General features: G+C 49.6%; 5 protein-coding genes and 1 long non-coding RNA gene across 6 annotated transcripts; 2 read left to right on the top strand and 4 right to left on the bottom strand.

The window, feature by feature from the left end:
* Positions 1-144: 144 nt before the first annotated feature.
* LOC106866188 lies at positions 145-6,120 on the top strand. Its single transcript, XR_001406096.2, has 3 exons — positions 145-325; positions 5,499-5,617; positions 5,747-6,120. It is a non-coding gene; the product is annotated as an uncharacterized LOC106866188 (long non-coding RNA).
* LOC100826526 (disease resistance protein RPS2) lies at positions 319-3,551 on the top strand. The gene has a single exon (XM_003564322.4). The coding sequence runs from the start codon at positions 650-652 to the stop codon at positions 3,380-3,382; it is 2,733 nt and encodes a 910-aa protein (XP_003564370.1). The 5' UTR covers positions 319-649; the 3' UTR covers positions 3,383-3,551.
* Positions 6,121-6,319: 199 nt separating the features above from the next.
* LOC100826837 (pectinesterase) lies at positions 6,320-10,224 on the bottom strand. The gene is made up of 2 exons (XM_003564323.4): positions 8,257-10,224; positions 6,320-7,314 (listed from the first exon to the last, which is right to left on the bottom strand). The coding sequence occupies exons 1-2, from the start codon at positions 9,212-9,214 to the stop codon at positions 6,623-6,625; spliced, it is 1,650 nt and encodes a 549-aa protein (XP_003564371.1). The 5' UTR covers positions 9,215-10,224; the 3' UTR covers positions 6,320-6,622.
* A 203-nt stretch (positions 10,225-10,427) lies between these two features.
* Positions 10,428-11,990, bottom strand: LOC100830398 (nuclear transport factor 2B). Its single transcript, XM_003564335.4, has 2 exons — positions 11,336-11,990; positions 10,428-11,229 (listed from the first exon to the last, which is right to left on the bottom strand). Exons 1-2 carry the CDS (start codon positions 11,684-11,686, stop codon positions 11,155-11,157), a joined length of 426 nt encoding a protein of 141 aa, XP_003564383.1. The 5' UTR covers positions 11,687-11,990; the 3' UTR covers positions 10,428-11,154.
* Positions 11,991-12,298: 308 nt separating this feature from the next.
* On the bottom strand, positions 12,299-13,357 carry LOC104583337 (pollen receptor-like kinase 5). The gene is made up of 2 exons (XM_010235222.1): positions 13,295-13,357; positions 12,299-12,955 (listed from the first exon to the last, which is right to left on the bottom strand). The coding sequence occupies exons 1-2, from the start codon at positions 13,355-13,357 to the stop codon at positions 12,299-12,301; spliced, it is 720 nt and encodes a 239-aa protein (XP_010233524.1).
* Positions 13,358-15,089: 1,732 nt separating this feature from the next.
* Positions 15,090-17,041, bottom strand: LOC100824799 (salicylic acid-binding protein 2). The gene is made up of 3 exons (XM_003567147.4): positions 16,535-17,041; positions 16,132-16,266; positions 15,090-15,807 (listed from the first exon to the last, which is right to left on the bottom strand). The coding sequence occupies exons 1-3, from the start codon at positions 16,943-16,945 to the stop codon at positions 15,526-15,528; spliced, it is 828 nt and encodes a 275-aa protein (XP_003567195.2). The 5' UTR covers positions 16,946-17,041; the 3' UTR covers positions 15,090-15,525.
* Positions 17,042-25,155: the final 8,114 nt, after the last annotated feature.

Here is a 25,155-nt window from a genome sequence, read left to right as displayed (position 1 = left end):
CTCTAATTGAGAGGAGCAAGCCCATGTGTCAATGGCCGTGTGTCGTTCGCAGATCAACGGCCAAAAGTCTGCACTAGCACCACTGGCATCTTTGTCTGGTTGCATATAAAACTTTACAAACATGCCTGCCCTGATCACGTTTGCCAGCTTATTATTCTCTCGAGTGCAGTAAACAACGGGGCCTGGACGCCGTTGGGATCGTGGCGGAGCCAAGTCCACCACACTCGCCAGTCGCCACCTTCCCAGCAGCAAGCCGGACCTGTACTGTGCGCTCAATCCTAGTCTTCGCTCGTGTCAACGCGGGCCATCTCCTTCCGAATCGCCGGTATGCATTTCTTGATTTGCTCCATGTCTGCCTGTGGATTCCTTCCTTGCTGAGGATACGAATAGTCGAATACACTCTGAGCTCAGAAACCCGGCCAACAATTTGTCCATTTCCTGCAATTTTCTCCCAGATTCACAGAACCTCCAACCGATTTCTCTGTCCCGTCTGAATTCTACAGAATCGCCCACCCCCAGTTGCATCTCTGCGAATCATATGCGTCCCATTTAGCTATTCGCCCCCATTCAGCTCCAGTTCCTCTCCCATCGGCACCCGGATCCTTCAATTAGCGCCCCCAATTAAGTTCTTTGCCTTCGATTCGCGGCCATGGAGTTCGTGGCGTCCATCCTGGACACGGTGTTCCGGCCGCTCAAGGACTACTTCGCTCGGACTTTCGGGTATGTCATGTCGTGCGGCGATTACATCGAGGCGCTGGGGCACGAGATGGACGAACTCAAGAGCAAGCGCGACGACGTGAAGCGCATGGTGGACACCGCGGAGCGCCAGGGGATGGAGGCCACCAGCCAGGTCAAGTGGTGGCTCGAGTGTGTTGCCAGGCTCGAGGACGCCGCCGCGCGGATCGACGGCGAGTACCAGGCGCGCCTGGACCTGCCGCCCGACCAGGCGGCCGGCGTCAGGACTACCTACCGCCTCAGCCAGAAGGCCGACGAGACGCTCGCCGAGGCCGCCAGCCTCAAGGAGAAGGGCGCCTTCCACAAGGTCGCCGACGAGCTCGTGCAGGTCCGCTTCGAGGAGATGCCGAGCGTGCCCGTCGTCGGCATGGATGCGCTGCTCCAGGAGCTCCACGCGTGCGTCCGGGGCGGCGGCGTGGGCGTCGTCGGCATCTACGGCATGGCCGGGGTCGGCAAGACCGCACTTCTCAACAAGTTCAACAACGAGTTCCTCATCAACTCGCAGGACATCAATGTAGTCATTTACATCGATGTCGGCAAGGAGTTCAATCTTGACGACATCCAGAAGCTCATTGGGGACCGGCTCGGTGTGAGTTGGGAGAACAGAACGCCCAAGGAGCGCGCGGGGGTGCTCTACAGGGTACTCACCAAGATGAATTTTGTGCTGCTGCTGGACGACCTCTGGGAGCCACTCAACTTCCGGATGCTCGGCATTCCGGTCCCCAAACCCAATTCCAAGAGCAAGATCATCATGGCGACAAGGATTGAGGACGTGTGCGACCGAATGGACGTGCGTCGCAAGCTCAAGATGGAGTGCCTCCCATGGGAGCCTGCGTGGGAGCTCTTTCGAGAGAAGGTTGGCGAGCACCTCATGCGTGCCACCGCTGAGATTCGGCAGCACGCACAAGCGCTGGCCATGAAGTGTGGCGGACTGCCGCTCGCGCTCATCACTGTTGGTCGGGCGCTGGCCAGCAAGCACACAGCTAAAGAGTGGAAGCACGCCATCACTGTGCTAAAGATTGCCCCATGGCAACTTCTGGGCATGGAGACAGACGTTCTTACGCCTCTCAAGAACAGCTACGATAACTTGCCCAGTGACAAGCTAAGGCTCTGCCTACTGTATTGCTCGCTGTTTCCAGAGGAGTTCTCCATTTCTAAGGATTGGATCATAGGCTACTGCATTGGTGAAGGTTTCATAGATGACTTGTACACTGAGATGGATGAGATATATAACAAAGGTCATGACCTTCTTGGTGATCTTAAGATTGCATCTTTGCTGGACAGAGGTAAAGATGAGGAACACATCACTATGCACCCCATGGTCCGTGCAATGGCTCTGTGGATAGCATCTGAATTTGGCACAAAAGAGACTAAATGGCTTGTACGTGCCGGAGTTGGACTGAAGGAAGCACCGGGTGCAGAGAAGTGGAGCGATGCTGAACGGATCTGCTTTATGCGGAACAACATTCTTGAGCTGTATGAGAAGCCTAATTGCCCTTCACTGAAGACCTTGATGCTACAAGGCAACCCTGCATTGGATAAGATATGTGACGGCTTCTTCCAGTTCATGCCATCTCTCAGAGTATTAGATCTCTCACATACCTCTATCAGTGAATTACCTTCAGGTATCAGTGCGTTAGTTGAGTTGCAGTACCTTGATTTGTACAACACAAACATCAAGTCACTGCCAAGGGAGCTGGGGGCACTGGTAACTCTGCGGTTCTTGCTTCTCTCACATATGCCACTTGAAATGATCCCAGGTGGTGTCATAGATAGCCTCAAAATGCTGCAAGTTCTGTACATGGATCTCAGTTATGGAGATTGGAAAGTCGGTGACAGTGGAAGCGGTGTTGATTTTCAGGAGCTCGAGAGCCTGCGTAGGCTCAAGGCAATCGATATCACAATACAGTCACTTGAGGCCCTAGAGAGGTTGTCACGATCATATCGTCTCGCTGGTTCAACAAGAAATCTACTAATAAAGACCTGTGGTAGCCTGACAAAGATAAAGCTTCCTTCAAGCAACCTGTGGAAGAACATGACAAACCTGAAGAGAGTGTGGATCGCAAGCTGCAGCAATCTAGCAGAGGTGATCATTGACGGTAGCAAAGAAACCGATCGCTGCATTGTACTTCCCAGTGATTTCTTGCAAAGGCGGGGTGAACTTGTCGACGAAGAGCAGCCCATCCTTCCAAACCTTCAGGGTGTCATCCTTCAGGGCCTTCATAAAGTAAAGATTGTTTACAGAGGCGGGTGCATCCAGAACCTATCGTCATTGTTCATCTGGTATTGCCATGGGCTGGAGGAACTGATTACTCTCAGTCCCAACGAAGGAGAACAAGAAACAGCAGCGAGCAGCGATGAACAAGCTGCAGGAATTTGTAAAGTCATCACACCCTTCCCTAACCTTAAGGAGCTGTATCTCCACGGTCTGGCAAAGTTCAGGACTCTGAGCAGTAGCACATGTATGCTGCGGTTCCCCTCACTGGCGAGCCTGAAGATTGTGGAGTGTCCACGCCTGAATAAGCTGAAACTCGCAGCAGCAGAGCTCAACGAAATACAATGCACAAGAGAATGGTGGGATGGGTTGGAGTGGGATGATGAGGAAGTCAAAGCGTCTTACGAACCATTGTTTTGTCCTATGCACTGAATTTAGTTTTGGTTAGTATGCTAAATTCTTTTAGAGGTTGCTCTTTCCCTCTTGTTTGATACATAATGCACTGAATTCAGAGATTAACTGTGTAGTTCAGTGTTGTCTTATCTCTCTCCTTTGTGAATGTACTCATACAAATTAACCAAATTCTAGTCTTTCTGCACAATCCATTATTGGGTTTGCTCAAAAATCAATCACACGAAGACGCACACGATCGGAAATTTATTTGGCCAGAGGCACCTGTCTTGCCTCTCTTTTTTTTTCTCAATATCTCAAATCCCACATTATCATCTATATATACATCCAAAATCACCTAATCTTAATAGGACCAGAACTTAATGTGCAAAGCTAATTAGACTCGTAATAGTGCTACTACTCGAACTCAGGACGGACCAGTGCTAAATGGACTCATACAACAAGATTATTATAACAATCTTCCCCTAATCTTGACTTGCCGTCTCCTCGTGCTCCCCCTGAACTTGACTCTCCGCAGTTTCACGACTTGTTGACTACACTCAACGTATGATCCAGACTTCCAGTCACGCTAGCTCCCGCATGGACTACACCGTCCACACCTAGCGCAGAGCGGTGTCCGCGGATAAGAGCGGGCAAACGGTGGCAGTGCGCGAAGAGATGTTCAGCGGGTTGGATCGGGCAATCGGTGGCTGTGCAGTGGAGCGACGTTCAGTAGATCAGATAGGACTATCGTCGCAGTGGACCGATCTTCTAGTAACGGGAGATCATCCTGATTGTCGGAAAGTACTCGACATCGGGTCAAGCTGCGTATGTATGCCCAGGAAGCGTCTGTGAGTCGTGTTTGTGTCCAAGTGCTCGCCGGTGTGAGGCTCTGTTGCAGTGGAAGCATGTCACGGTCGAAAGTTGTCCGGTATGGTGTGTCATCGGAGCAAAGGATCGACGTGCGTGCAGACAAGGTGGCATGTGGTCATCTGTGTGTTTCGGCGAGAAGACCAAGCTTAGCGTGTATTGGGACCATGACCAGTTTAGTTGAGTTCCCGCATGAGATTAATGGTGTGTCTAATCTGCACGTAGCACGCGAGATGTGTCCGCGTGGGCAAATCCAACATCCATGTTATTGCCAAAACAGCGTGATTAGCAGATTAACTAATGTTATCATTATCCTTTGATAAGATTCTGAGTATCTTGCGGTGCTAGAGGAGTCTGAATGTAGTATGACAGATGATAGCTAATCTGTTTCTTTCCTGTGGACATGGCCTTAAACTTCTGTGTCTGGGTTCAATATAAAATCTGTGACTCCCGAGCATATCAGTGTAGTGTGTAAGATCCAAGTCTTGTGTCTGACCGTATCCATAGCTTAGAGAAAGATTGCTCTGCTTTATTTTTCTTCGATGTTAAGAGAAAGAGCAGTGTGCTTGTCCCTTCAGGACTCGAGTATCAGGAATGAATGACAAAACAAGATCGGTCGAAAATGAGATCAGTCCCTTTATAACACCCCAAAGATCAACCTCTGGACAAACTTTCCCTTAACCTTTCTCTTGGTTTAAGTAGCGCCCTAACCTAACTGAACCGGATTACTCTCCCCCCTAAACATGCTTTGTCAGATTGTTTAACTGATGTGGAGCTGGTTCGATGGTTTTGTCGGGTCATGTAGGATTGCTGACGTGGTTTGTCCACACCTTGTCTGTTGTAGGTGGCTAGATATGCAATTTTTTGTTTATGCACATTTCTAAGATCAAGTTGAATGAAGATCAATGTTTTGGTTGGCAACATGAAAATTTTACAACAGGATATTTGAAATGACGATAGAGAAAAAGCAAACTACCCAAGAGCTCTTTAACATTTTTTCAGATTTTACCTAAGTAGATGGTTTTAGTATATCAATAGAAGACCAAAATAAGTGAGGGTAGAGTTTGAAAGATAATAGGGGATATTTGTATTTTCCTTATTTTTGAAGCATAGAGGAAAACTAAGAAAAGGCCATTCTGCTGTAAGGGAAATCAACCTTTCAACTCACTTGGAAGCTTTGAAGTGCAGCATGCTAGTAAACTTTGCTCTCTGTTCCTTACTTCCTTTAATTTCAAAGGTTTCGTTTTATCCGACTTTGAATTTGAGTATGTTCCTTTCAATGTGCTAGTAAACTGATACGCACAAAAATACGTGCAAGCACATAAGTATATACAAGCACAATTTGCAAAGGAAGCTTCGAAACAGAGGGGAGAAGCTAATTCCACTTCAGCTGCAAGCACATCTAAGGTGATAATACTCATGATTCCTTTTGTAAATTTCCTTGCGCACTAGCCATTATTACACTCACAAAAGAAATGCAAGTCAGTCTATGTATTTTTCTCAGAGCTCACAACAAGCCATATGTGCCATCTCCAGGACTGTGTCATCAGAACTGGGGCTGCAAAGGATAAAGGAATTGCAAAAAAGCAGAGGACATGACAAGCTGGGCATGTCAATTTCTCAGTGAAAATTGTCATTTTGTTGTTGCCACATAGTTGGGAATGTTAACTATCAAGTGATGTCTGCTACACAACTGTTATTTTGTTTTATTTTTCTACAGATAGAAAACTGTCATTTTGTCACAGGTTGGGCACGTCAGACTCTGCTGCTAGTCAACTTTTATGTCCGAGTTTCAAAAGTTAACTCTGAATGTTATGTTTGGATGTACACTGTTACCTTTGAATCTCTCCTTGTATGCATATTACTCATGCTCTTAATCTCTCAATATTGACGGGCACTTAATCTCTCAATATCCGCATGTTCTTTATGAACCTCTCAATATACGCATGTTCTTTATGAACCTCTCAAATTATGCATCTTTTATTTAGCCTCTGCTATTAATAGTAGCAAGTGCTAGCAGAAAATAGATTGTATATGCATGTCTTAATGATATCAACAATGCAAAAGCTAGCAGAAAATATACTGTACAGAAAACCCAGTTCATCCAGATTATCAGAATCGCATTTCAAACTTGCACAGTACATGTCTTAATCTTTGAAACCTATATATACAGTCAAACAAGGTCGTATAGACGTATTAACGACTTGCAATTTCATCAATGGTTACACAGATAGTCGTGCAGGTACAAACAACGGATCGGATATGTTAACTTCGAAGGATCTTGACAGAGCTTCTGGTTTTCATTGTGGATTTTTGTTGCTGGCGTGGTCTTTCCCCAATAAAGCCATGCCGTTGTTTTTTCCTGAAAAGAAAGTGGTAGCGCACGCACCAGACGAAGCCATGGATCAGAATTCAGAGCCCCTCGTCGTAATCCACGCCGGTGTCCTTGAGCCAGCGCCCGCCCTGGATGAACTTCCCCACGGTGAACTGCAAGGCCACGGCCCGGTCAGTGATGACGTGGTACCCCGGCCAGCGGACGCGTCCGGCGGTGCCGGCCCCGGGGCCCTCGTTCTGGTACTCCCCGTAGAACAACGTCCTGAGCGCGAATTCCCCGTCCCACTCCAGCCACCCTTTGGGGTCCACGTGAGGGCCCAAGAACGACTGCATGTAAACCGTGCGGGAGTAGGCCTTCCAGGGCCGGCCCAGGAACGTCGGGAACGCCTGGGCCACGGGCGCCAGGTCGCGCCCCGGCACGACGCGGCACCTCTGCAGCGACGTGCCCGTGTTCTGGTTCGGGTCCTCCCGGCCCTGCGCCGTGACCGCGTTCTTCTGGGCCCGCATGGGCCGGCGCGCGGCGAGCGTGCAGTCCTGGAGCACGGCCGCGGCGTTGCCGAAGACGAAGTCCACCGTGCCGGAGACGAAGCAGCCGCGGTAGAACTGCCGGAGCTGGTGCGCGTAGAGCGTGTCCTGGTACCCGTCCACGCGGCAGCGGCTGATCACGGCGCGGTCCGCGCTCACACGCAGGGCCACCGCCTGGTGCTTCTCGGGCCCCGCCGTGTTCTCGATCTTCAGGTCCTGCAGGATGATCCCGTCGCCCGCCACGGCTGCACCGTAAGTATGTTGGAAACACCGTGAGCGACCGTTAATTCTTGGCTATTCGCTTAATTTGAGAGGTCATTTGACATGTGCTCGTGCATCAACCTGACAACACCCACGCACAGGCACAAGCAGTAGTAATATTTCACACGCTTGCTTCCGAGCATAGACTGAATTAGCATCCATAACGACCTTTCAGTACGTAACGTACATGTGCAAAATTAAATGAGTGCAATAATCCGATGCATTACGAAACCGTCGTTTTTAGCAAACAACTTCAGTCTTCAGTCCTTTATATGTTAGGAGAACCGAGTGCTGCTAGTGCATATATATGGGCGGTTGCAACTTTTATCCGTTCCATCATTCGCAACGATTGATTTGTCATCTAGATCCCGCGTTGTCGATTCTTTCCGGTAATCAGAAGTTGGTGCTAACTGTATGACACGCCTAGCGCTGGCCGGCAGCTTGGCTTAAATTCGTGCTCTGTTTACGTACGTACCGCATCTCGTATACACAGGTACCGCACTTATCCAGCTCAATTTCGATGACTGCTTTAAAGCCAGCAATCAATGTATTCATTGACCCAAATGGACGCAACATCCTGCATGTATGCACCTTCTTTACAAAAGGCTATTGATCTAGTAGTAAGTCCTAACTTTATATGTTGTGATGCCAGAGAATATCGTTCGTCTCTATAGCACTTGAATTTGACAGAGCAAATTTGGCAACGGGATTTCAAGTCCGGCCGAACAGGAAAAACCACTGGATCGGTAAGATTTTTCGTGATAGAAAGGACGAAGTCACGGAACTAAAGTAGGATGGAACATATTAAAGGTGCGGCCGTTTGTGCAATTGCAGTCATACATGGGAAATCAGTGCGAATCTCAGAAAGGCAGATCAAAGTAATTAAAGAGAGAAAAAGACGACAGAGCTAGTAGCGAGAAGCATACCTAGGGTGGCCGAGTTGAAAGTGGTGGCGCCATCGACCACGTTGCGGCTGCCGGTGATCACCGTGGCGTCCATGCCGTCGCCGACGATCATCAGCTCACGCTTCTTCCTCCCAACCTCGACGTTCTCCTTGTACACCCCCTTCTTCACGCGGATCACGTACCGGCGGCCCTTATTTTCCGGGGCAGCGTCCACCGCCTCCTTCACCGTCTTGTACCTGCCGCTCCCGTCCTTGGCCACGACCACGTCCGCCTCAACGGCACGCTCCCCTCCTCCTTCCAACAGCGCGCGGTCTCTCGTCGGCACCCACGATGGGAACCCGTCTACTGCCTCGGCGAGCTGCAGCACGTCCCGAGCGTCGTCCGAGCTCACGGTGTTGAGAACGGCGAGCGACGCGCTGGCCAGGGACTTGAGTGGCTCCAGGTGCGCCCCCACGACGTCTCGTAGGGGCTGATCATCGTCGTCGAGGCCGTCCAGGCACGTCACGTGGTCCGTGAGCACCGCGCTGAGCCACGTACGCGCGTCGTCTTCGTGGCGCGCCACCGCGGCGTCCGCGAGACGGTCGCGCGCGAGCTCCAGCAGCAGGATACAGTCGGCGAGCGGCGCGCGCTGCCCGCTCCGGTCGCTTACGGCGCGCCGGTGCATGCCGGCCAGCGCAGAGGCAGCCGCGTCATGCTGGTGGAGAGACCTGGCGAGTATTGCGCGGAGGACTTGCACCGGGGGGGTCGGGTGGGGGGTCTGAGATGCTAGGACGGCGTCGGCGACGATAGCGTGGCAGGTGGCCGGATCCGGGGAGCTCCTGCAGAGGTCCGGGGTGGCAGGGTTGGGAAGGAGGAAGCAGGCGGCGACGACGCAGAGCAGAGTGGCTAAAGAGAGTGTAAGTGTTACCAAGATGACTTTGCATGGGTGGCCATCTCTTTGAGATGGAGAAGAGAGGAGAGGCTCGTTGCTCCGAGTCATGGCGATTGTTAATCTAGTGACGTAGTATTAGAGATGTACTTCCGGCGACACTGGGTTATATAAGCCAATGTATGATCGAGCCAGCCTATGTAGCTTCCTTCTTCTCCAGCGCTGTGTGATGATTTTTGCTCTGAAATTCTGAATAAGACTCGAGGGATATGTCTGGTTGCTGTCGGCTGGATGGTGCATGGACACTGGACAGCATGGTTCAGCGCAGAATGTTCAACATCAAAAAGGGCCGGGCTGGAGCCAAGTTTCTGGGCTTTTTTAGGGAGCCCTGTTTCTAAGATATGGTTGAATTTTTTTTGTATTTACATGAAGATTATACTGTGGATTGATTTTCTTCTGAAAAGGTCCACCGATTTATTAATAATCGTCAACAATAGTACGTACAAAAAGCCCTAAAAGTAATAAGATTATAAAGTAGGTCCTTTGACCACCTAGTGATAGCTACAAGTCCTGGAGCGAGCCAAAGGCTACAAGCCCTGGACAAAGCTTGTCAAAGCAGAATTTGTTGTAGCAGACAGGGTAGTCGTCGTGTTATGGCCCCAAAGGACCATAGCAGGAACCATCAAGAAAAGTAGATCGGACGAACCAGACTTGAAACAACGCCAACAAACACAAAAATCGACCAAATCCCAAGGGATTTGCCAAATGCACAACTCCGAAGCGAGGATAGGGTGGGAAGGATCTTACTATGACAGCAAGAAGTCGCCGTCGCCTCACCATATCAAAGAAGACACTAAATAACCTAAAACAAGAAACAAAAAGTCATTCCGCCGGCGAGCGGCCGAAATCTGCCACACCTCCAAGGCCAAGAAGGCCATCAGAGGCGAGAAGGGCCGGTGGCGGCACCTACGGAGGGAATGGGAAACCCTAGCCGCCTCGAAGTTTGCCTCCTCTCTCTCGTAATGTTTCGGGTCCACTAGCATGCAAGTCGTTGGATGGAAATTGAGTATGCCTGCACTCTCTACTTTTAGAATATCTTATATGTATTTTTTTCCCTAAAGTACTACTCTCTCCGGTCCAAATTAATTCGGTTTCATTTAGACGTGTTTTAATGTGTAGGTTCACTTATTTTAAAAAAAACTGCAACAGCTAATTTCGAGCATCAAATTTATAGCAATTTTTTTATTTTTTTGAAAGTGGGGATATAAAAAAGATATTGCAATATAGTAAATCAATATATCGTGAAAACATGTTTCATGGTGGATTCATTGATCCTCATTATCAGTTTCTTTTTAGAACGAAGGCACTCAATGATTGGCTTTATAGATAAAGCCAACCGGCCAAATAGAAGTCATGCCGGGGTTACCAGCTTACAACGACGGATTACAACACAACAAAGAAGCCACGACCATGCGGAAAAAAATTCCTATGCGACCTGGGTCGCTCCATGGACCCAATCGATCAGGAGACACGTGCACAACCAGGCAAAAAAAAATTAACTTGAAGGTTTCATCATGCGTGTTGTTGCACACGCATCCCCAATTCATCGGACTGCTCCCCATTGGGTCCACCGCATCCATGTAGCGATCCAGGTCGCATAGGATTTTTTTTCCCAACCAGGCAAACGAGTCAGCACTACTCGGCCACGGATTATCAGTTATCACCGCTGATGTTGATATTTTTGCTACAAGCTTTGGTTAAACTTCAGAGAAAAATTAAATGCCGACAAAATTTATATGTCTTATATTTTTGGAGTGAATGGAGGATTATGGTGTCAAAGAAACGGAGTGGAAAACTGAAAATTCAATTTGGGATACGTACAGCAACACGCCACCACCAACTTTATTCAGGACGCTAAATGGACGCAATATGCAAAGAGGAGGAGGAAAGCGAAGAAAGGAAGCAGAGAAAAGCAGGCGCGCCGTGTCCATACTCCATCCGGATCAAAGCATCACCGTCCACACCCTTTCGGCAGGCGCACGCTACCGTGCTTACCCGTAGTTGAGCCGGAATATGTCATTCTGCACGAAGAAGCTTCCGTGCTCGTTGGGCACCAGCTGAAACATCTGCAGTATATACGTCCAAAATCAAATCATATCAAACCCGCAGCTCAGAATGCCGGCGTGACTTCAATCAGGTGGTACGTTGGGTTTCAAGATGGATTTTATTTACCTGGCTGAACCTGAGCTGGTGCTCCTCGCCGGCGAGGCGAAGATTGCCGCTGACGAACACGAGGATGCCGGCGGGGAAGGACGGGGTGGGCTGGCAGTCGACCGTGACGACGGAGTGCCGGCATTGCTCGAACGGAAGCTGGGCCAGCTTCGTGCCGATCTCCTCGGCGCCTGCGACCCGGTGGCCCTCGAAGGAGAGCATGGAGGTGCTGCCGTACAGAGCCGCGAGCGCGGCGCGGTCGGTGTCGAACGTGTGGTAGTAGTACTCGACGAAGGCCCTGGCCACCACGTCGTGCTCGCTCCCTCCCCCGTTGCCGTCGCTGCCCACATCCTTCCCTTGCGGCCCGTCCATGTCTCTCTCTGTACGTACAAGCTCACCCGCGCGCCCCTCTTGATCTCTCTTTTTTTTCCTAGAGCCTCTCGTGTTCTACTAGGCACGTACTGCTCTCCACAAGCTGCGGCGGAGTACGAACACTCTGCAGCGGCTATTTATAGGTGCGGAGCTGTATGGGATGAAGGATTTATCTAGTCGGACGAACTGCTGCTTCACTTTGCCTTTATTCCAATCGCGTAAATCGCACGCCCCGACGCCCGTATGGGGTCGGCCGGAGCCTGGGACAGAACGTCAGAGCGAGCGAAGAAAGGTAGCGAGAGTGCGAGACCAGAGGGGCTTTAGGCTGTGTATGGGATTTATCCAGTGGGGTGGCATTTGGAATAACTGTGAATCGTGTTTTTTTTGAAAAATGGAACGGAATGAAATGATTCTATTTTGTGTATGGATGGAAAGATGGAATGGGATTGTATGGATGGCATTACGTATGTACTGTGCATGAAATAGCTATTTTACATGTTTCGTACACCAGTACAAAAATTCGATAACATTTCTTTTGTATTTTCCACGTCACAATTTTCATAAGAATACATCGAGCATAATATGCAAAGAGGTTGAGAAGAACAGCTCATGTCACGTAACATAAAAGCTTTTGTAATCGGTGATGAGGAGCTTCTCTTCTTTTTTACAGAGGTAGGCGACGAGGGGGACGAGGTTGGCGTGCGCGAGGCGGCCGAGGCGGCGCATGTGCTCGGAGAAGTCCTCCCGGCCGACGCCGTTCATGTCCTTCAACCGCTTCACCACCACCTCCGACCGGCCATCCAGGAGCGTGGCCTTGTACGAGGACCCGAAGTTGCTGCTGCCCAGCACCTCGGCGGACGCCCGGAGCAGGTCCTCGATCTCGAACCGCACGCGCGACTCCTGGATGAACACCAGCCGCCCGTGCTCGTCCCGCCTCGCCCCGCGCTTCGCCGCTGCCGGTGCCGCCGCCGGCGCGGCGGCGGCGGACGTGGACGCGGCCTGGCTGATGTTGACGCACGGCGCGGTCTGGAGCTTGGGGTGGGACGGCGTCTGGTCGCCCTCGGACCCCGCGCTCCATGCCGCCGCGCGTTGTCTGCGCCGGCGCCGCCTGCCGAGCACGCCCGTGGCGTCCCCGACAACCGCGAGCAATACGCCGGCTCCGCTGTGTTCCCCTTCGCCTGCCTCGCCCCTCGCCTGTCGGCCGCCTGCCTCGCCCCTCGCCCGTCCGCCGCCTGCCTCGCACCTCGCCCGTACGCCGCCGGCCTCGTCCTGGATCTGGCCGAGATGGGGTTCACGCGGTGGGGCAACGCGCGGATCTGGAGGTGGACGCCATGGCTTCGGCTTCGTGGGAGGGAGTTTCAGGAGAGGAGGTGAGGTGAGGAGGGAAGACGAGAAGGAGAGTCACGGGAGACGAGGAACGGATACCTCATTTTTTAAGTCACCGAACGGTTCCGCGTATAAAGAGAATATTTCCTTCGGTGGAACCCGCGAGAACGGTTTTAAAAAATAGCACGGTTCCATTACATTTCAGGTTCCTACAACCAAACTGACCTTAGAGATTTGAACAGTATCAGGGAAGAAAATACATCGTCTCGTTCAGGCCCATACACTGGCAGCGCAGAACGTGCAGGTCCGTATCCACGAGAATACTGAATTGAGGCCCATGCCCATCAGCCCATAGGAGCGGCCAGAAAAAAGACCACACCATGGTCAGCCAATCCAGTAAGGAGAAAAACAAAACAAAGCCCATGTAGCCGTATACCTATCCATGTCTAGCCGCCAGAAGAAAACCTACCCATCGTTGTCGAAAGAAATTTCGATTTCCGGCGGTTCCCCTCGTCTCTAATCGCAGATTCGGCGTTGAGAGACCGAGAAACCACGGATCAACGTCTGGCATCTAACTTTGCAATTTTCATTAAGTTTGTGTGTTCTTGTCCTATAAGGTTAGTCCAGCTTTGAAAGCACGGTGTTCTGTAATTTCGATAAGTTTACATGAAAAAACGTCAAGATGCAGAGTATGGATCTAGAGGTGTTGATCTCGAAAGACCATGATTGAGCTTTTAATTCTATATTGGATCTTTGTTGCTTATGTTCTTTTCAATTGTATCGATCTATTGTAATTTTTTTTATGAATCAATAAAGCCAAACCGTTGTTCTAGAAAAACGTATCTTCAGTCGATTTGCACGGTTTTTCTTCGGTAGTTCCGCACTACCGCGACGCAGCACGCTTTGTCTCACAGCTCTCGGTTCAATATGATCGGTTCATCTCCCAGCCGCCTGTGGCTCAAGCAGTCATGCGCAATCCTCCAACGCCGACCCTGGCCTGTTAACATGGTGACGCATGGTCTCAAGGTTAGAGTTTTCCTCTTTTCTTCCAAGATCACTGTCAACATTCCAAAATTTAGATTTAGTACAGTGGCCTCAATTTTTATGTACGGCCTGATCACGTTGCTTTAATGTTTTTGTTTTGCTATTTCAAATGTAATTGAAAAATAATTGCTTGTAAGTTGATGCTAACAACCATCTGATCCAAGGCGAAGTATCCGGTGAAAACTCTCATTCGGTGCAAACCATGCAAACTCCATAAAAATCACGTTTAGAAGTTTCAAAAAAAATCTAAAAAATATCATATGTTGGTACTGTGATGTTCTACAAACCTGCAAAATTTCAAGTTCAAAATAAAAAACACTTGGGAGAAATTAAAAAGAGAAATTTACAATGAATAGTGTCAAACACTGAAAAACCACTATTCATCCAGAATTTGTCTTTTTCGCTGCTACCAAACAAAATTGAGTTTGGACTTGAAATTTAACACATATATAAAACATCACTTTTCTAACATATGTGATTTTTTTGAACTTTTTTCGATGGAGTTTTCACAGTTTGCACCGTAGAGGTGGTTTTTACCTAATACTTCGCCCTGATCCAATCACTGAGATTCTTGTAAGATTGATGTAAATAGAAATGATGAGAAAAGTTTCATCGAATGGATGTGATTATAGATTGAGAAATAACTATTTCTAACTGGACCGAGAAATACACGCTCTCTAATCTTTTTGCTACTGCACAAACGTTTGCTTCTTTCTCCTTGTCTCAATCGCCAAAGGGCGGGGTCGGCATGAGCACATAGAGCACCCTTGTTATCATTTTTTCTCGCTTCTTGTATAGTGTATATGGTTAGCCCGGAGTTACATTCCAAGCACAAAGATATAGATGTTTGTTGAACTCTGTTTACACTCTTCAAGTGGAACTAATCCCACCGTAAACTGATTGTTCTCTTTTTCGGGAAAAAGAAAGGGAGAAAAAAAACTGCACTAAGCCTCGCACACAAACGGGTCAAGGTATTACACAAGTGGCTAACATATATTTTTTTTTTATGGAAAAGGTGCCCAACATATTTATAGACAAAAAAAACACAACGGTGCATTTTATTTCTTTAACGCTCCAGCAAGAAAGTGCGCGAGCGAGTACAAGGAATCCGCACATGTCATTTATCATATATATCGGATAGCTACACGATAATCGTGTTTGTGTGTGTGGATCCCTGTGTTCATCCACACATTTATTTTCACCAACCAAGCCACGAAGTACACCACGACGTTACGCAATCAGCGTCTCAAGCCCATGGACCACAAGTCTTTGAAAACACAACGAACGGGACAACCGGACAAGTGCAACACAACACACCCGGCCACGGCCAAGGCATGACGTATGACAGCAGCAGCAGAGATGTCATGTCACAAATGCCGGTCACGCGACGGTACGTACAAACCGAAGATCAGGAAGCAATTAAACCGTACACCCACCACACACGTACGTACGTACATGCGCCACCACCATCAAGCGTACGTTTCAGCGATGTCCGAGAGGCACTGCGTGAGCTGGGTGGGCGTGGAGAGCATCGCCATGTGGTCCGCGCCGTCTATTTCCTTCACCTCATCCACGGGGTTGTTCCGTATCATCCAGCGCTGGAACCCCTCCACGATGGCGAGGTCGTCCTTGCAGACTATGAACACCTTGCGCACGCACCCGTAGCGAGCCTCGGAGTAGGGCCGCTGCAGTTTCAGGTCTTCCACGAACATCGAACCCACTCGCATCAGGGATCTCCCCAGCGTGAAGTCCTGCCATGCATGCATGCATATAACTTCATCAACAACATGCAATTAAAGTTCCATCTGTGTCATGGCCATATACAATAAGCTAGCTGGAGAATTATTCGATCTCAAAAACTTCTTCTTTACTCGATCCGGCCCACTAGCTGGAGTATTATTCATCTCACTGTCAGGGCTCACTGCCCTACTAGCTAGCTGGACCATTGATGATTCCATCCATCCATATGTAATTAAGTACTCTAGTCAACTTGGTGGTCGAACAGATTGATTAGGGACGTGATACTATGTACAGGCACAAGTATAAAAGACCGACAGAACGGAACGGCGACGTACCTCCGGCGAGCACAGTTGGTAGAAATTTGAGCGTGTGACCACCGGCCCGAACAGCATGGAAATAGGCAGCTTGCCCTCCGGATCTTGGGGCTTCATCTCCGTGTCCTTCCAGTCCAGGGTCCTCCCCTCCACGAACTTTTCATACGCAAAACAAAAGAAAGTACAATGAACAGATCATTCAGTGATCGATGTACTCCCTCGCTCACCGAGGAAAGTACTAAAAAGAAGAAGAAGAAGAATTGCGCGCACAGTTCGAGCAAGAAGTCAGGACCGTCAGGTTACTTTCCAGGTGTGTTACTTGTTTCTTCGTCCAAATCCAGACGTACCGACAAGAAAAGGACACGCACTAGCTAGCTCCTCGACAGCACAGCAGATACGTACGAGCAAGTCACGCCAGCCGTACCTTTTCGAGCACGTGCGACGGCGGCGACTTGTGGTCCGGCATGAAGGCGGAGAGGAACACGGCGGCGGCGATCTTCTCCGGGAAGAGCTCGGCGGCCAGGGCGACGCTGATGCCGCCGAGGCTGTGGCCGACGAGCACCACCTTCTCCCCAGCTGGCGGGAGGGACTCCAGGAGGTCCAGCAGCGGCCTCGTGTAGTCGCGGAACGTGGGCACCTCGCGCAGCGGCCGCGGGTCGACGCCCGAGGCCGCGAGGTCGGGCGTGCTCACACGGTGCCCCGCCGCCCGGAGCCGCGTCGCCACCTTGAACCAGGACCAGCCGCCGTGGCACGCGCCGTGCACCAGGACGATGTGCTTGTTGCCCTTGCAGCTGCTAGCTGCCTCGCCCGAGACCGCCGGAGCCGCCATGTGCATGCGTACGTCGTCGCTGGGTCTTTGTGAGTTGTGACTCTTCTTCGTCCGTGCTGGCTTCTCGATTGCTGGGTCTCTGATCTCTAGGTGCTTCAACTTGCTCGATTTATATAGCCGCTTTTGACCATTCGGGGTGGCAAACGAGTATCGGTTGCCGGGACCACCCGCGTGGAACGAGCTTATGAAGCTTTATTAGGGAGGATAAGCTTGTTAAATGGTAATCATATACTCCGTATGTCAACTCAATACCACAGCATCTCAATTCTCAAAGTCTCAAACAAAAAAAGTCACCACCACAGAGATACTAGAGGAGATCTCTTTTTTTACTTAATTAATCACGACGTCGACAATTGTCTTTGAGATCTTTTTTCTTACTTACTATAGTAGATCGAAGATTATTTCTGCGCAAAAGAAAAGATCGAAAGATTATCTTATTGATCTTTGTTTTTCTTACTAGATGGAAGATTATCTTAGAGATGACTAAATGAAAGAAACGTTGCAATATTTCCCCGTTACAGAAATATAAAATGTAAACTGAGATTTGCTGTTACTCCTAGCTACATCGTTTACAAAATCTTTATTTCATATTTGACCAAGTTGCACATTATCAAAGTTTCAATTAAAGCTGAAGTGATGTACTAAATCCTTCTTAGAAAGGCTGGCATATTTGATTTCGTTAAAACAATAATTTGATCAAAAGTTAATTTATTAATATATATGTGTTTTTCAAAAATTCTTGACGAGAACTATGGTTAGCCAGTAGCGTAGCTAGGGGGTTGCCGGGTGGTCCATGGACCACCCATGAGATTTTTCAAATCCTCTATATAACGTAGCTAAATAAGATTCAAAACATCAAAATAAAAAATTTGTATGAATGATTTTACTATTGGACCTCCCTGGAAATTTTAGCTGGCTACGCCAATGTGGTTAGCTATCATATAAATTACATACTAATAAATATACGGTTGATCAAGATCTTGTCTTAACGAAACCAAATGCGCAAAATTTGTGAAAAAAAAAGGAGTATGTCTTACTCGCTTGCAGCGAACCGGTTAGATTACGAAACTCACACGACCCAGATAACATCTGCCAGCCTCTCCTTTTCCCCGGCCAACCGGCAATATCCGACAGGTCCCTGCCTCCACTGCTTGTCGCTTCAGCAGCGGACGGGGTAGGACCCTGTACCAGCACTTGGTGTTGTTGTTAGGTCCCTAAAGTTAGAGTTTTTTCTCATCCGACAGCAGAGTCATAGTGGCGAAGGTGTCACTGTCCAGGTCAAGAATAAAGTTTCCTGACTCCTCATCCACCACGTCAGCGGTGATCTCGCCAATGCCATTGTGGAGGACGGGGAGTCGTCGGGTCGCTGCTCTTTTGGTGTGATTGATCTACTTTTGTCTTCGTGATTTGTAGGTGAAAGGAATATGCCCGAGAGGCAATAATAAAATGGTTATTATCTTATTCCATGTTTATGATATATGTTTATTTCTCATGCTAAAATTGTATTAAACGGTAACGTTAATGCATGTGTGTCTAATAAACAAACAAGAGTTCCTAGTGATGCCTCTCATTTAACTAGCTTGTTGTAACAGATGATCAAGATTTCCTGATCATGAACATTGGATGTTGTTAATAACAGGGTCACGTCATTAGGAGAATGATGTGATGAAAACACACCCAAAGTCGGTATAGCAATACGATCAAGTCATTAAGTTTTCATTGCTGTATCAAACACATGCGAGGTAGCCCTAATCCTTAGACCATGAGATCATGTCAATCACTGACACCGGAGGAGTGCTTTGATGACATCAAACGTTCACACCGTAACAGGGTGACTATAAAGGTGGCATTGAGTACTCTGAAAGTATTAGTTGAGGCTCATGGATCAAGAGTGGGATTTGTCCATCCAGATGACGAAGAGATATACTCTAGGCCCTCTCGGTGATATCACATCGACGCTGCTTGCAAGCACGTGACTAGGTAACAAGGATGTCATATCACGAAACGAGTAAAGAGTACTTGTCGGTAACGAGATCGAACTAGGTATAGTTGTTACCGATGATCGGATCTCGGACAAGTAAAATATCACGAGACAAAATGAATTGGTTACGACATTTTTGGTAAGCGAGATTCATCGTTGAATGAGTGGGAGTCATTACGGATCTCCAGATCCCGCTGATGATTATTGATCGGAGATATGTCTCGATCATGTCCACATCATTCACGAACTGTAGGGTGACACACTTAATGTTCATCGACGCTTTTGAGTGGATACGGAACACCGGAGAAAAGATTGGACAGCGCGGCAATTGTTTTCGAGGAGCACCGAAATTGTTTCGGGATATCGGAATAGTTCAAGGGGATAAGTGTTAATGTTTGTTGATTATGAATTGACAAATATTAAATAAACGAATTAAAATGTTTTATTCATTTATGGGAGAAAAACCCCTTCATTTTGAGTGGAGTTTTACACCCATTATGGAGACTTTTGAGTTTGAGTGGAGTGTCCACTCACATGAAGAGGGGAGAGGTGGGGGCACCCCTTGGGCTACTGCCCTTCCACTCCTATATATAGAGGGGTGGTGCTCCTCTCTCCCTTACATACTCATTATGCATCTCTTGGTCCCTTCCTCCCGCTGCTCCACCTCATGAGCCATGGCTTAGGCGAAGCCCTGCTCAAATAGTTTCTTCACCACCATCACTGCTCATCTTCGCGATCTTAAGATTGGCAAGTGATCGTCTACATCATCCACGAGAACCGTTCTCGTTAACAAAGCTTTTGGTCTTCGAGGGTGAGTTCTTCTAAGACTACGGTTTGTCCGTTACTTTCATCTCCTAGATATGATCTTGGCCCGTTTGTGATTTCAACTGTAGAATTTTTTTTGTTTTCTATGCAACGAACCCTTCAGTAGGTAGTTTACTTGTCTTGATTCGTTGGTTTATTATCCGATCGGTGAGGTTCGGCCATCCTCGCCTTCGTCACGCAATTAGTGAGGTGAAGTCTTCTCATATCTATCTGGCCGGATCTAAGGTGGTCGTCCTTAGATAGATAGGGTTAGGAATTTGGCAATCATTCAGGGAACAACGATGGTTGCCTATGGATTTTCTTCCTCATATAGATCCGACCTATTTACCCCACCCGACCCATTTCTATCGGGCAATGGTCCGAATCAATTTCAAACTCGTATATCGTTCCTCACTAGCACGATAGATAGAGTTAGGAATTTGACAGTCATGGAAGCAGCAACGACGGTTACAGCAGCAGCGAGCGCGTTGAGCTAGCGAAGGTGTCTTTGATGGTGGAAGAAGGTGCATCAACACGTTGGTTGTCTTGCTCCATGGGGAGAAAATGCCTAGCCAAATTAAGTTTCCAATTTGGCATCCAATTATCTGCCAGATTAGTCCGGCGGGTGGGCACATCATGTTAGAACCAGGCAAAATAGTTAAAATGAGGTAAATCTTGACACAAGTTAAGGGTAAAATTTGGCACATCGTGCAAGGTACTCCTTGCGTCCCTAATTAATTGGCGCCGGCTTCTTTGCAAAGAAATTCCTGTAAATTTCTGAAATAAAACTGCAGTCCACGTTTAATTAAAAATTTAGACTGCAGGTTTATTTCGAAAATTTAAAAAAAAAATTTGTAAAATGGCCGACGTCAATTAATTAGGGACAGATGGATTACTGGTAAACCCAGAGGGATGGACTACATGTCAACGTCCCCCGGATCCGAGAAGATCGTGATTGAAAATTCTAGACACGTCTAATGGCCCGTTTGCTAGAAGTCGAATTCTCGTGTAGTCCAGGCGATGTGGACAGAAAAACGAGCATGCATGGCGCTATCTTTGAAAGAAAACATTTGCCAATGACAGCGTCACAGCAATGCTTAGCTAGAGCCCATAATCCCCTCAAAAAAAAAGCTAGAGCCCATAAAGAAAACTGCCTCCAGAGAGACAACTGACGCTGCAGGTTGCCAACCAAGGCACGTGACCTTGTTTTCCCTTCTTTATTGTGCTTTTATTCAAGTTGTATTATTCGGTCGCTTGGAAACACTTGAGCTTCACACACACAATAACCGAATAACCGAATAACCAAATACGACCGGAATTCACACACACAATAACCGAATATCGCACGAGCTCAGGCACCTCTTCGTCTCAACGCCGGTCTTTTATCTCGCCCAGTTCTCCCCATCCCAGCTCTGACAATGCCCATACTGGCATAGAGGCTGAACACACGACAAACCTTGGGATGTCGTTCCGGGCCGTGCCGCAGCACATGAATCCATGGTCGTCTTCATCCCCTTGCTGCTGCGGAGTCTCCATCACGGATCCATCCAGGATATTGGCGAACAGGACGGTCTTCGTCATGGCGGATGCTCATGGCATCGTCTCGGCCTCACCAACAGCAGCACCAGCAGTAGGGAGCAGCGTCGCTCGAGTTTCACTTGTGAGCGTCAGGAGGATGGGGGAGCAGCAGCTCGCCGGCGGAGGCCGGAGCACGTCTACGTGGATACAGCAGCATAGTGCATCAAAACGCATGGGAAAGGAGGCCAGAGAAAGAGAGTCGGACGTAGATGAAGGAGAAGAAGATTCTCGTCGTCGAGGAGGTGCAGGTTCGCCGGAATTTGGGGAAGAAGCTCCGGCGGCTGGAGCAGCAGCTTGATGTAGTCGTTCCTGGCTCGATTCCTTGCGCGCGTACGTGGAGGACGACGAGGCGCAGCTGATGAAGCGCGTTGTTCGTCTCGGTTCACTCGGAGGCGGCGGCTCCACGGCGAACGCCCGGTGCGGCGGATCTCGGGGCGGCCGAGCGGGCGCACGCGGAAACAGGGCGGAGGAAACGGGGCAGGCGCGAGGTCAGGCGGTGCGCGGCCAGGGCGGCGGCGTGGACGGGGTGGACATCGGCAAGGCGCTCGCGACAGAGGAGGCCACGGGTCAGCCGGCAGCGGGGCGTGCGGGGGCTCGCGCAGGGCGCGGCGTCGGCGGCTAAAGGAGAGTGCGGGGCCGGCAGCGGCGGCGTCCATGGGCGGGGCCAGTACCGGCGGCGGTCAGGGGAGGGGGCGGGGGCGAAGCCGGCGACGGTGGTAGCCAGATGAGGAAGATGCGGGCAACGGAAAGCGCGGGCTGAAATTTAACCCGCCAACCATTTTTACGAGAGATCGGATCGACGAAAAGCCCCGGACTCCGTCCTGAGGATATTGAGTTTTTTGGTCCGGGAGATCGGATCCCGAAAACTCTTTTAGGATCGCAGACTGTTTTCCGTATCTATTCAAGACCCTATATTGCCACCGAAACCGTAAACTGGCGGTTATTATTCGGATCCGGGGTGTATTCGGTATCTGCTAGAGTTTTTCTAATACGGTGATGTGGTCGAGCCATAAGACTTTGTAGAGAAGAGAAGAGGAGAGAAACAGGTTCTGCAAATCTCCAACAAGACTACTTAGAACATCTCCAGGCGGGCCCCCTAAAAACGGGCTTGGAGGCGCCAGCATGTAAAATCCGACCCAACCGGCCTTCCCAAATTGTTTTCTTACCCGGCGCCGCCCCCCCCCCCCCCCCGGCCGAACCCAACCGGAGGAGGAGCGGGGCCGCCGACGAAGCGTTTTTATGGTGCAGGCCCGCGTTGTCAGCTTCATTTATCGCCCTCACCGGCTTCTGCATTAATCGACACCGGTTTCGTCTCAGCTTCCCAGGCGAGTAATGGCGGTCGCCGGGTCAAACTGCCGTCCTGTCCCGTCGGCTTCCACGCGGCGCATTCCCAACGCCCGTTTCTCGCCGTGTTCACACCCGGCGGGATAACTTCGGCGCCCATAAAAGGCAGCGCCGGACCGGAAAGCTCGCCATTTGCCTTCTCGCCCTTCTCCTCCCTCGCCGACCTCGCCCTCCTCTTTTCCCCCATCTCCTCCTCGCCATGGCGGCAACTGGTAAGACCGCCACTGGTTGCGCCTCGATGAGGCCCAGGAGTTGGCGCGGGCCGGCTACCCCGCACCGCCGGACTGCCGCCTTCCCCACGAATGGGTGCTCAGCCTGGGCGGCAGGCCCGTTCCGCCGCCGCCGACGGGAGCACGCCGGCGAGAGAGGATCACGGAGCACTTCATCCGCCACCTCACGCCGAAGGAGCAGGCGATGCCGGCATGGGACCGCCACAACGACAGCGCCTGGACGCCCTTTTTCGAGGAGGAGCACCGCCGGCGAGTCCGCGATCTTCCACACCTGACGGTGCGGAACAACATCACAGGCCGACGCGCATTCTGGCAGCAGCTAGGGAGGTCCCTGGATGTCGTCCTGGCCCACATCGCCGCCGTCAACGAGCCGAGGCTCGACGGCGGGGCTCCTCCTCCACCAGCGCCGGCCGGACGCCACCGCTACCTGGGCGGTGGCTCCGGCTCCTCTTCAGCTTCCTCGGCGGTGCGCACACCGTTGCTCCGGCTTATCACTCCTCCTCCCGAGCGCGGCGGGCCGCGTCGCCTCCGCGCGGCCACCTCCCCCTAGTCCGGCCAAAGCCGGAGCTGAAGTGGACGCCGACACCGGACTCCGAGCAAGCCGCCGTCCCGCACCACCGCGACGACGATCCGGAAGAATTTCCAGGTCAGCACGCCACCGAGCGCGCTAGCGAGGAGGAGGCGGAGAGGCAGCGACTTTGGGCTACACGGCCTCTGACATCGAAATCCAGGCGTGCCTGGACTACGAGGCGGCGAAGGAGGCGGCGCAGAAGGAGACGCCGGTGAAGCAGGAGCCGGGCGTCATCGTCCTCGACGACGACATCGGCTTTGACTTCGACTCCGGCAGCAGCTTGGGCAGCGCCGCCTCCTGGCTAGACGACTAGGCTAGGGTTTGATTTAGTTTTTTTTTAAAACTTTGTAACTTATCACAAATTTCAATGAAATGCCGCCTAATTTGAATAAATTTCGCCAACTTCAATGAATCTTAAACGGTGATCCAATTTACTATCGGGAGCCCGGCTGGGATGCGACCGGCCCCCAAATTATTCTCGCCGGTGCCCCCCCTCCCCCCCCCCCCCCCCCATCTGGTGGGGGGGAACGGAACGGCTGGAGTTGCTCTTAGTGCTCTTTCGGTTTGCAGGATTTTGAAAACATAGGAATAGGAAAAGTGGAGGATTGGAATGCCATGCACACTGCAATCCAGAGGATTTTAAAATGAGGTCTCACCTAATGGTTAGAATCCTTAGGAATTAAAGTTCAAGGCTCACGGTCGGAGTGAGATGTGTGATCCATGTATTAATAAAGTAGTACATGCTTATAACTAAGTACTGTATATGTTGACTATTGTACTAACTATATATAGATGACATGGCATGTACTTAATAGCTAGCAACAAGTTATATTATTATCCTTGCTCTTATACTAGTACCACCAGGTAAAGGTAAGCTATTTATTTTATGTAGCTGGATACTTCCTTCGTTCCTTAAGTTAGGTCATATATTGATTTTTTTACGAAACTTTTGACAAGAATTAATCTATTAATATCTATTTTTTTGAAATAAATTTGATTTTTTTGGGACATAAAGTTGATATCATTGCATTGGAGTATTCATCATATGGTTACAATTTATATCACATAAGTCATGTGTTGATGGCAAAGACTCAGTCAAAGAAAACAACATACGCCATAATTTATGGGACATTTGGGGTGAAAAAAAAAGCAGTACCATGATTCAAATAAGGGACATTTGGGGTGAAAAAAAAGCAGTACCGTGATTCAATTGGTAAAATCGTAATCTTAAAGGACTGTTTACACACCGTTAAATTGGTAAAAAAAAAAGTCATGTGTGCTTTTGCCTGCCACCCTAATGGGCCTGCGCAGGCCCGGTGACGTCCGGTTAGGGACGGAAAGACGAGACAGGACTAGCGCCCAACATAATGGGATCCCCTAAAAAAAACATATTGGGATTCCCTCTTAAAAAAGTACATAATGGGATTCCCTAAAAAAAACATACAGTAATGTGATGGATCACTTGATCTCGTGATCTCAGACATAACAGAAATGATTGCCATGGACGAATGGTGCTGCACGATGGAGATGTCGTTGTCCGGTGCAGATGTCCAAATTGACGTTGATGATTCTAAAAAAGAAAAGAGAAAGAACTGACGTTGCTGAATGCGAGCACCAGCGGAACTCAGTGTAAGAACATGGTGAAAAACAATCATTATAATTAGATTAAAAATCATGTACAACAAATATACTAACTCTGCCCACATTA

The sequence above is a fragment of the Brachypodium distachyon genome, chromosome 2 (genome assembly GCF_000005505.3).
Source record: "Brachypodium distachyon strain Bd21 chromosome 2, Brachypodium_distachyon_v3.0, whole genome shotgun sequence".
Lineage (NCBI taxonomy): Eukaryota > Viridiplantae > Streptophyta > Magnoliopsida > Poales > Poaceae > Brachypodium > Brachypodium distachyon.
Note: the sequence above shows the minus strand (reverse complement) of the source record. Positions and strands in the feature narration are given on the sequence as shown.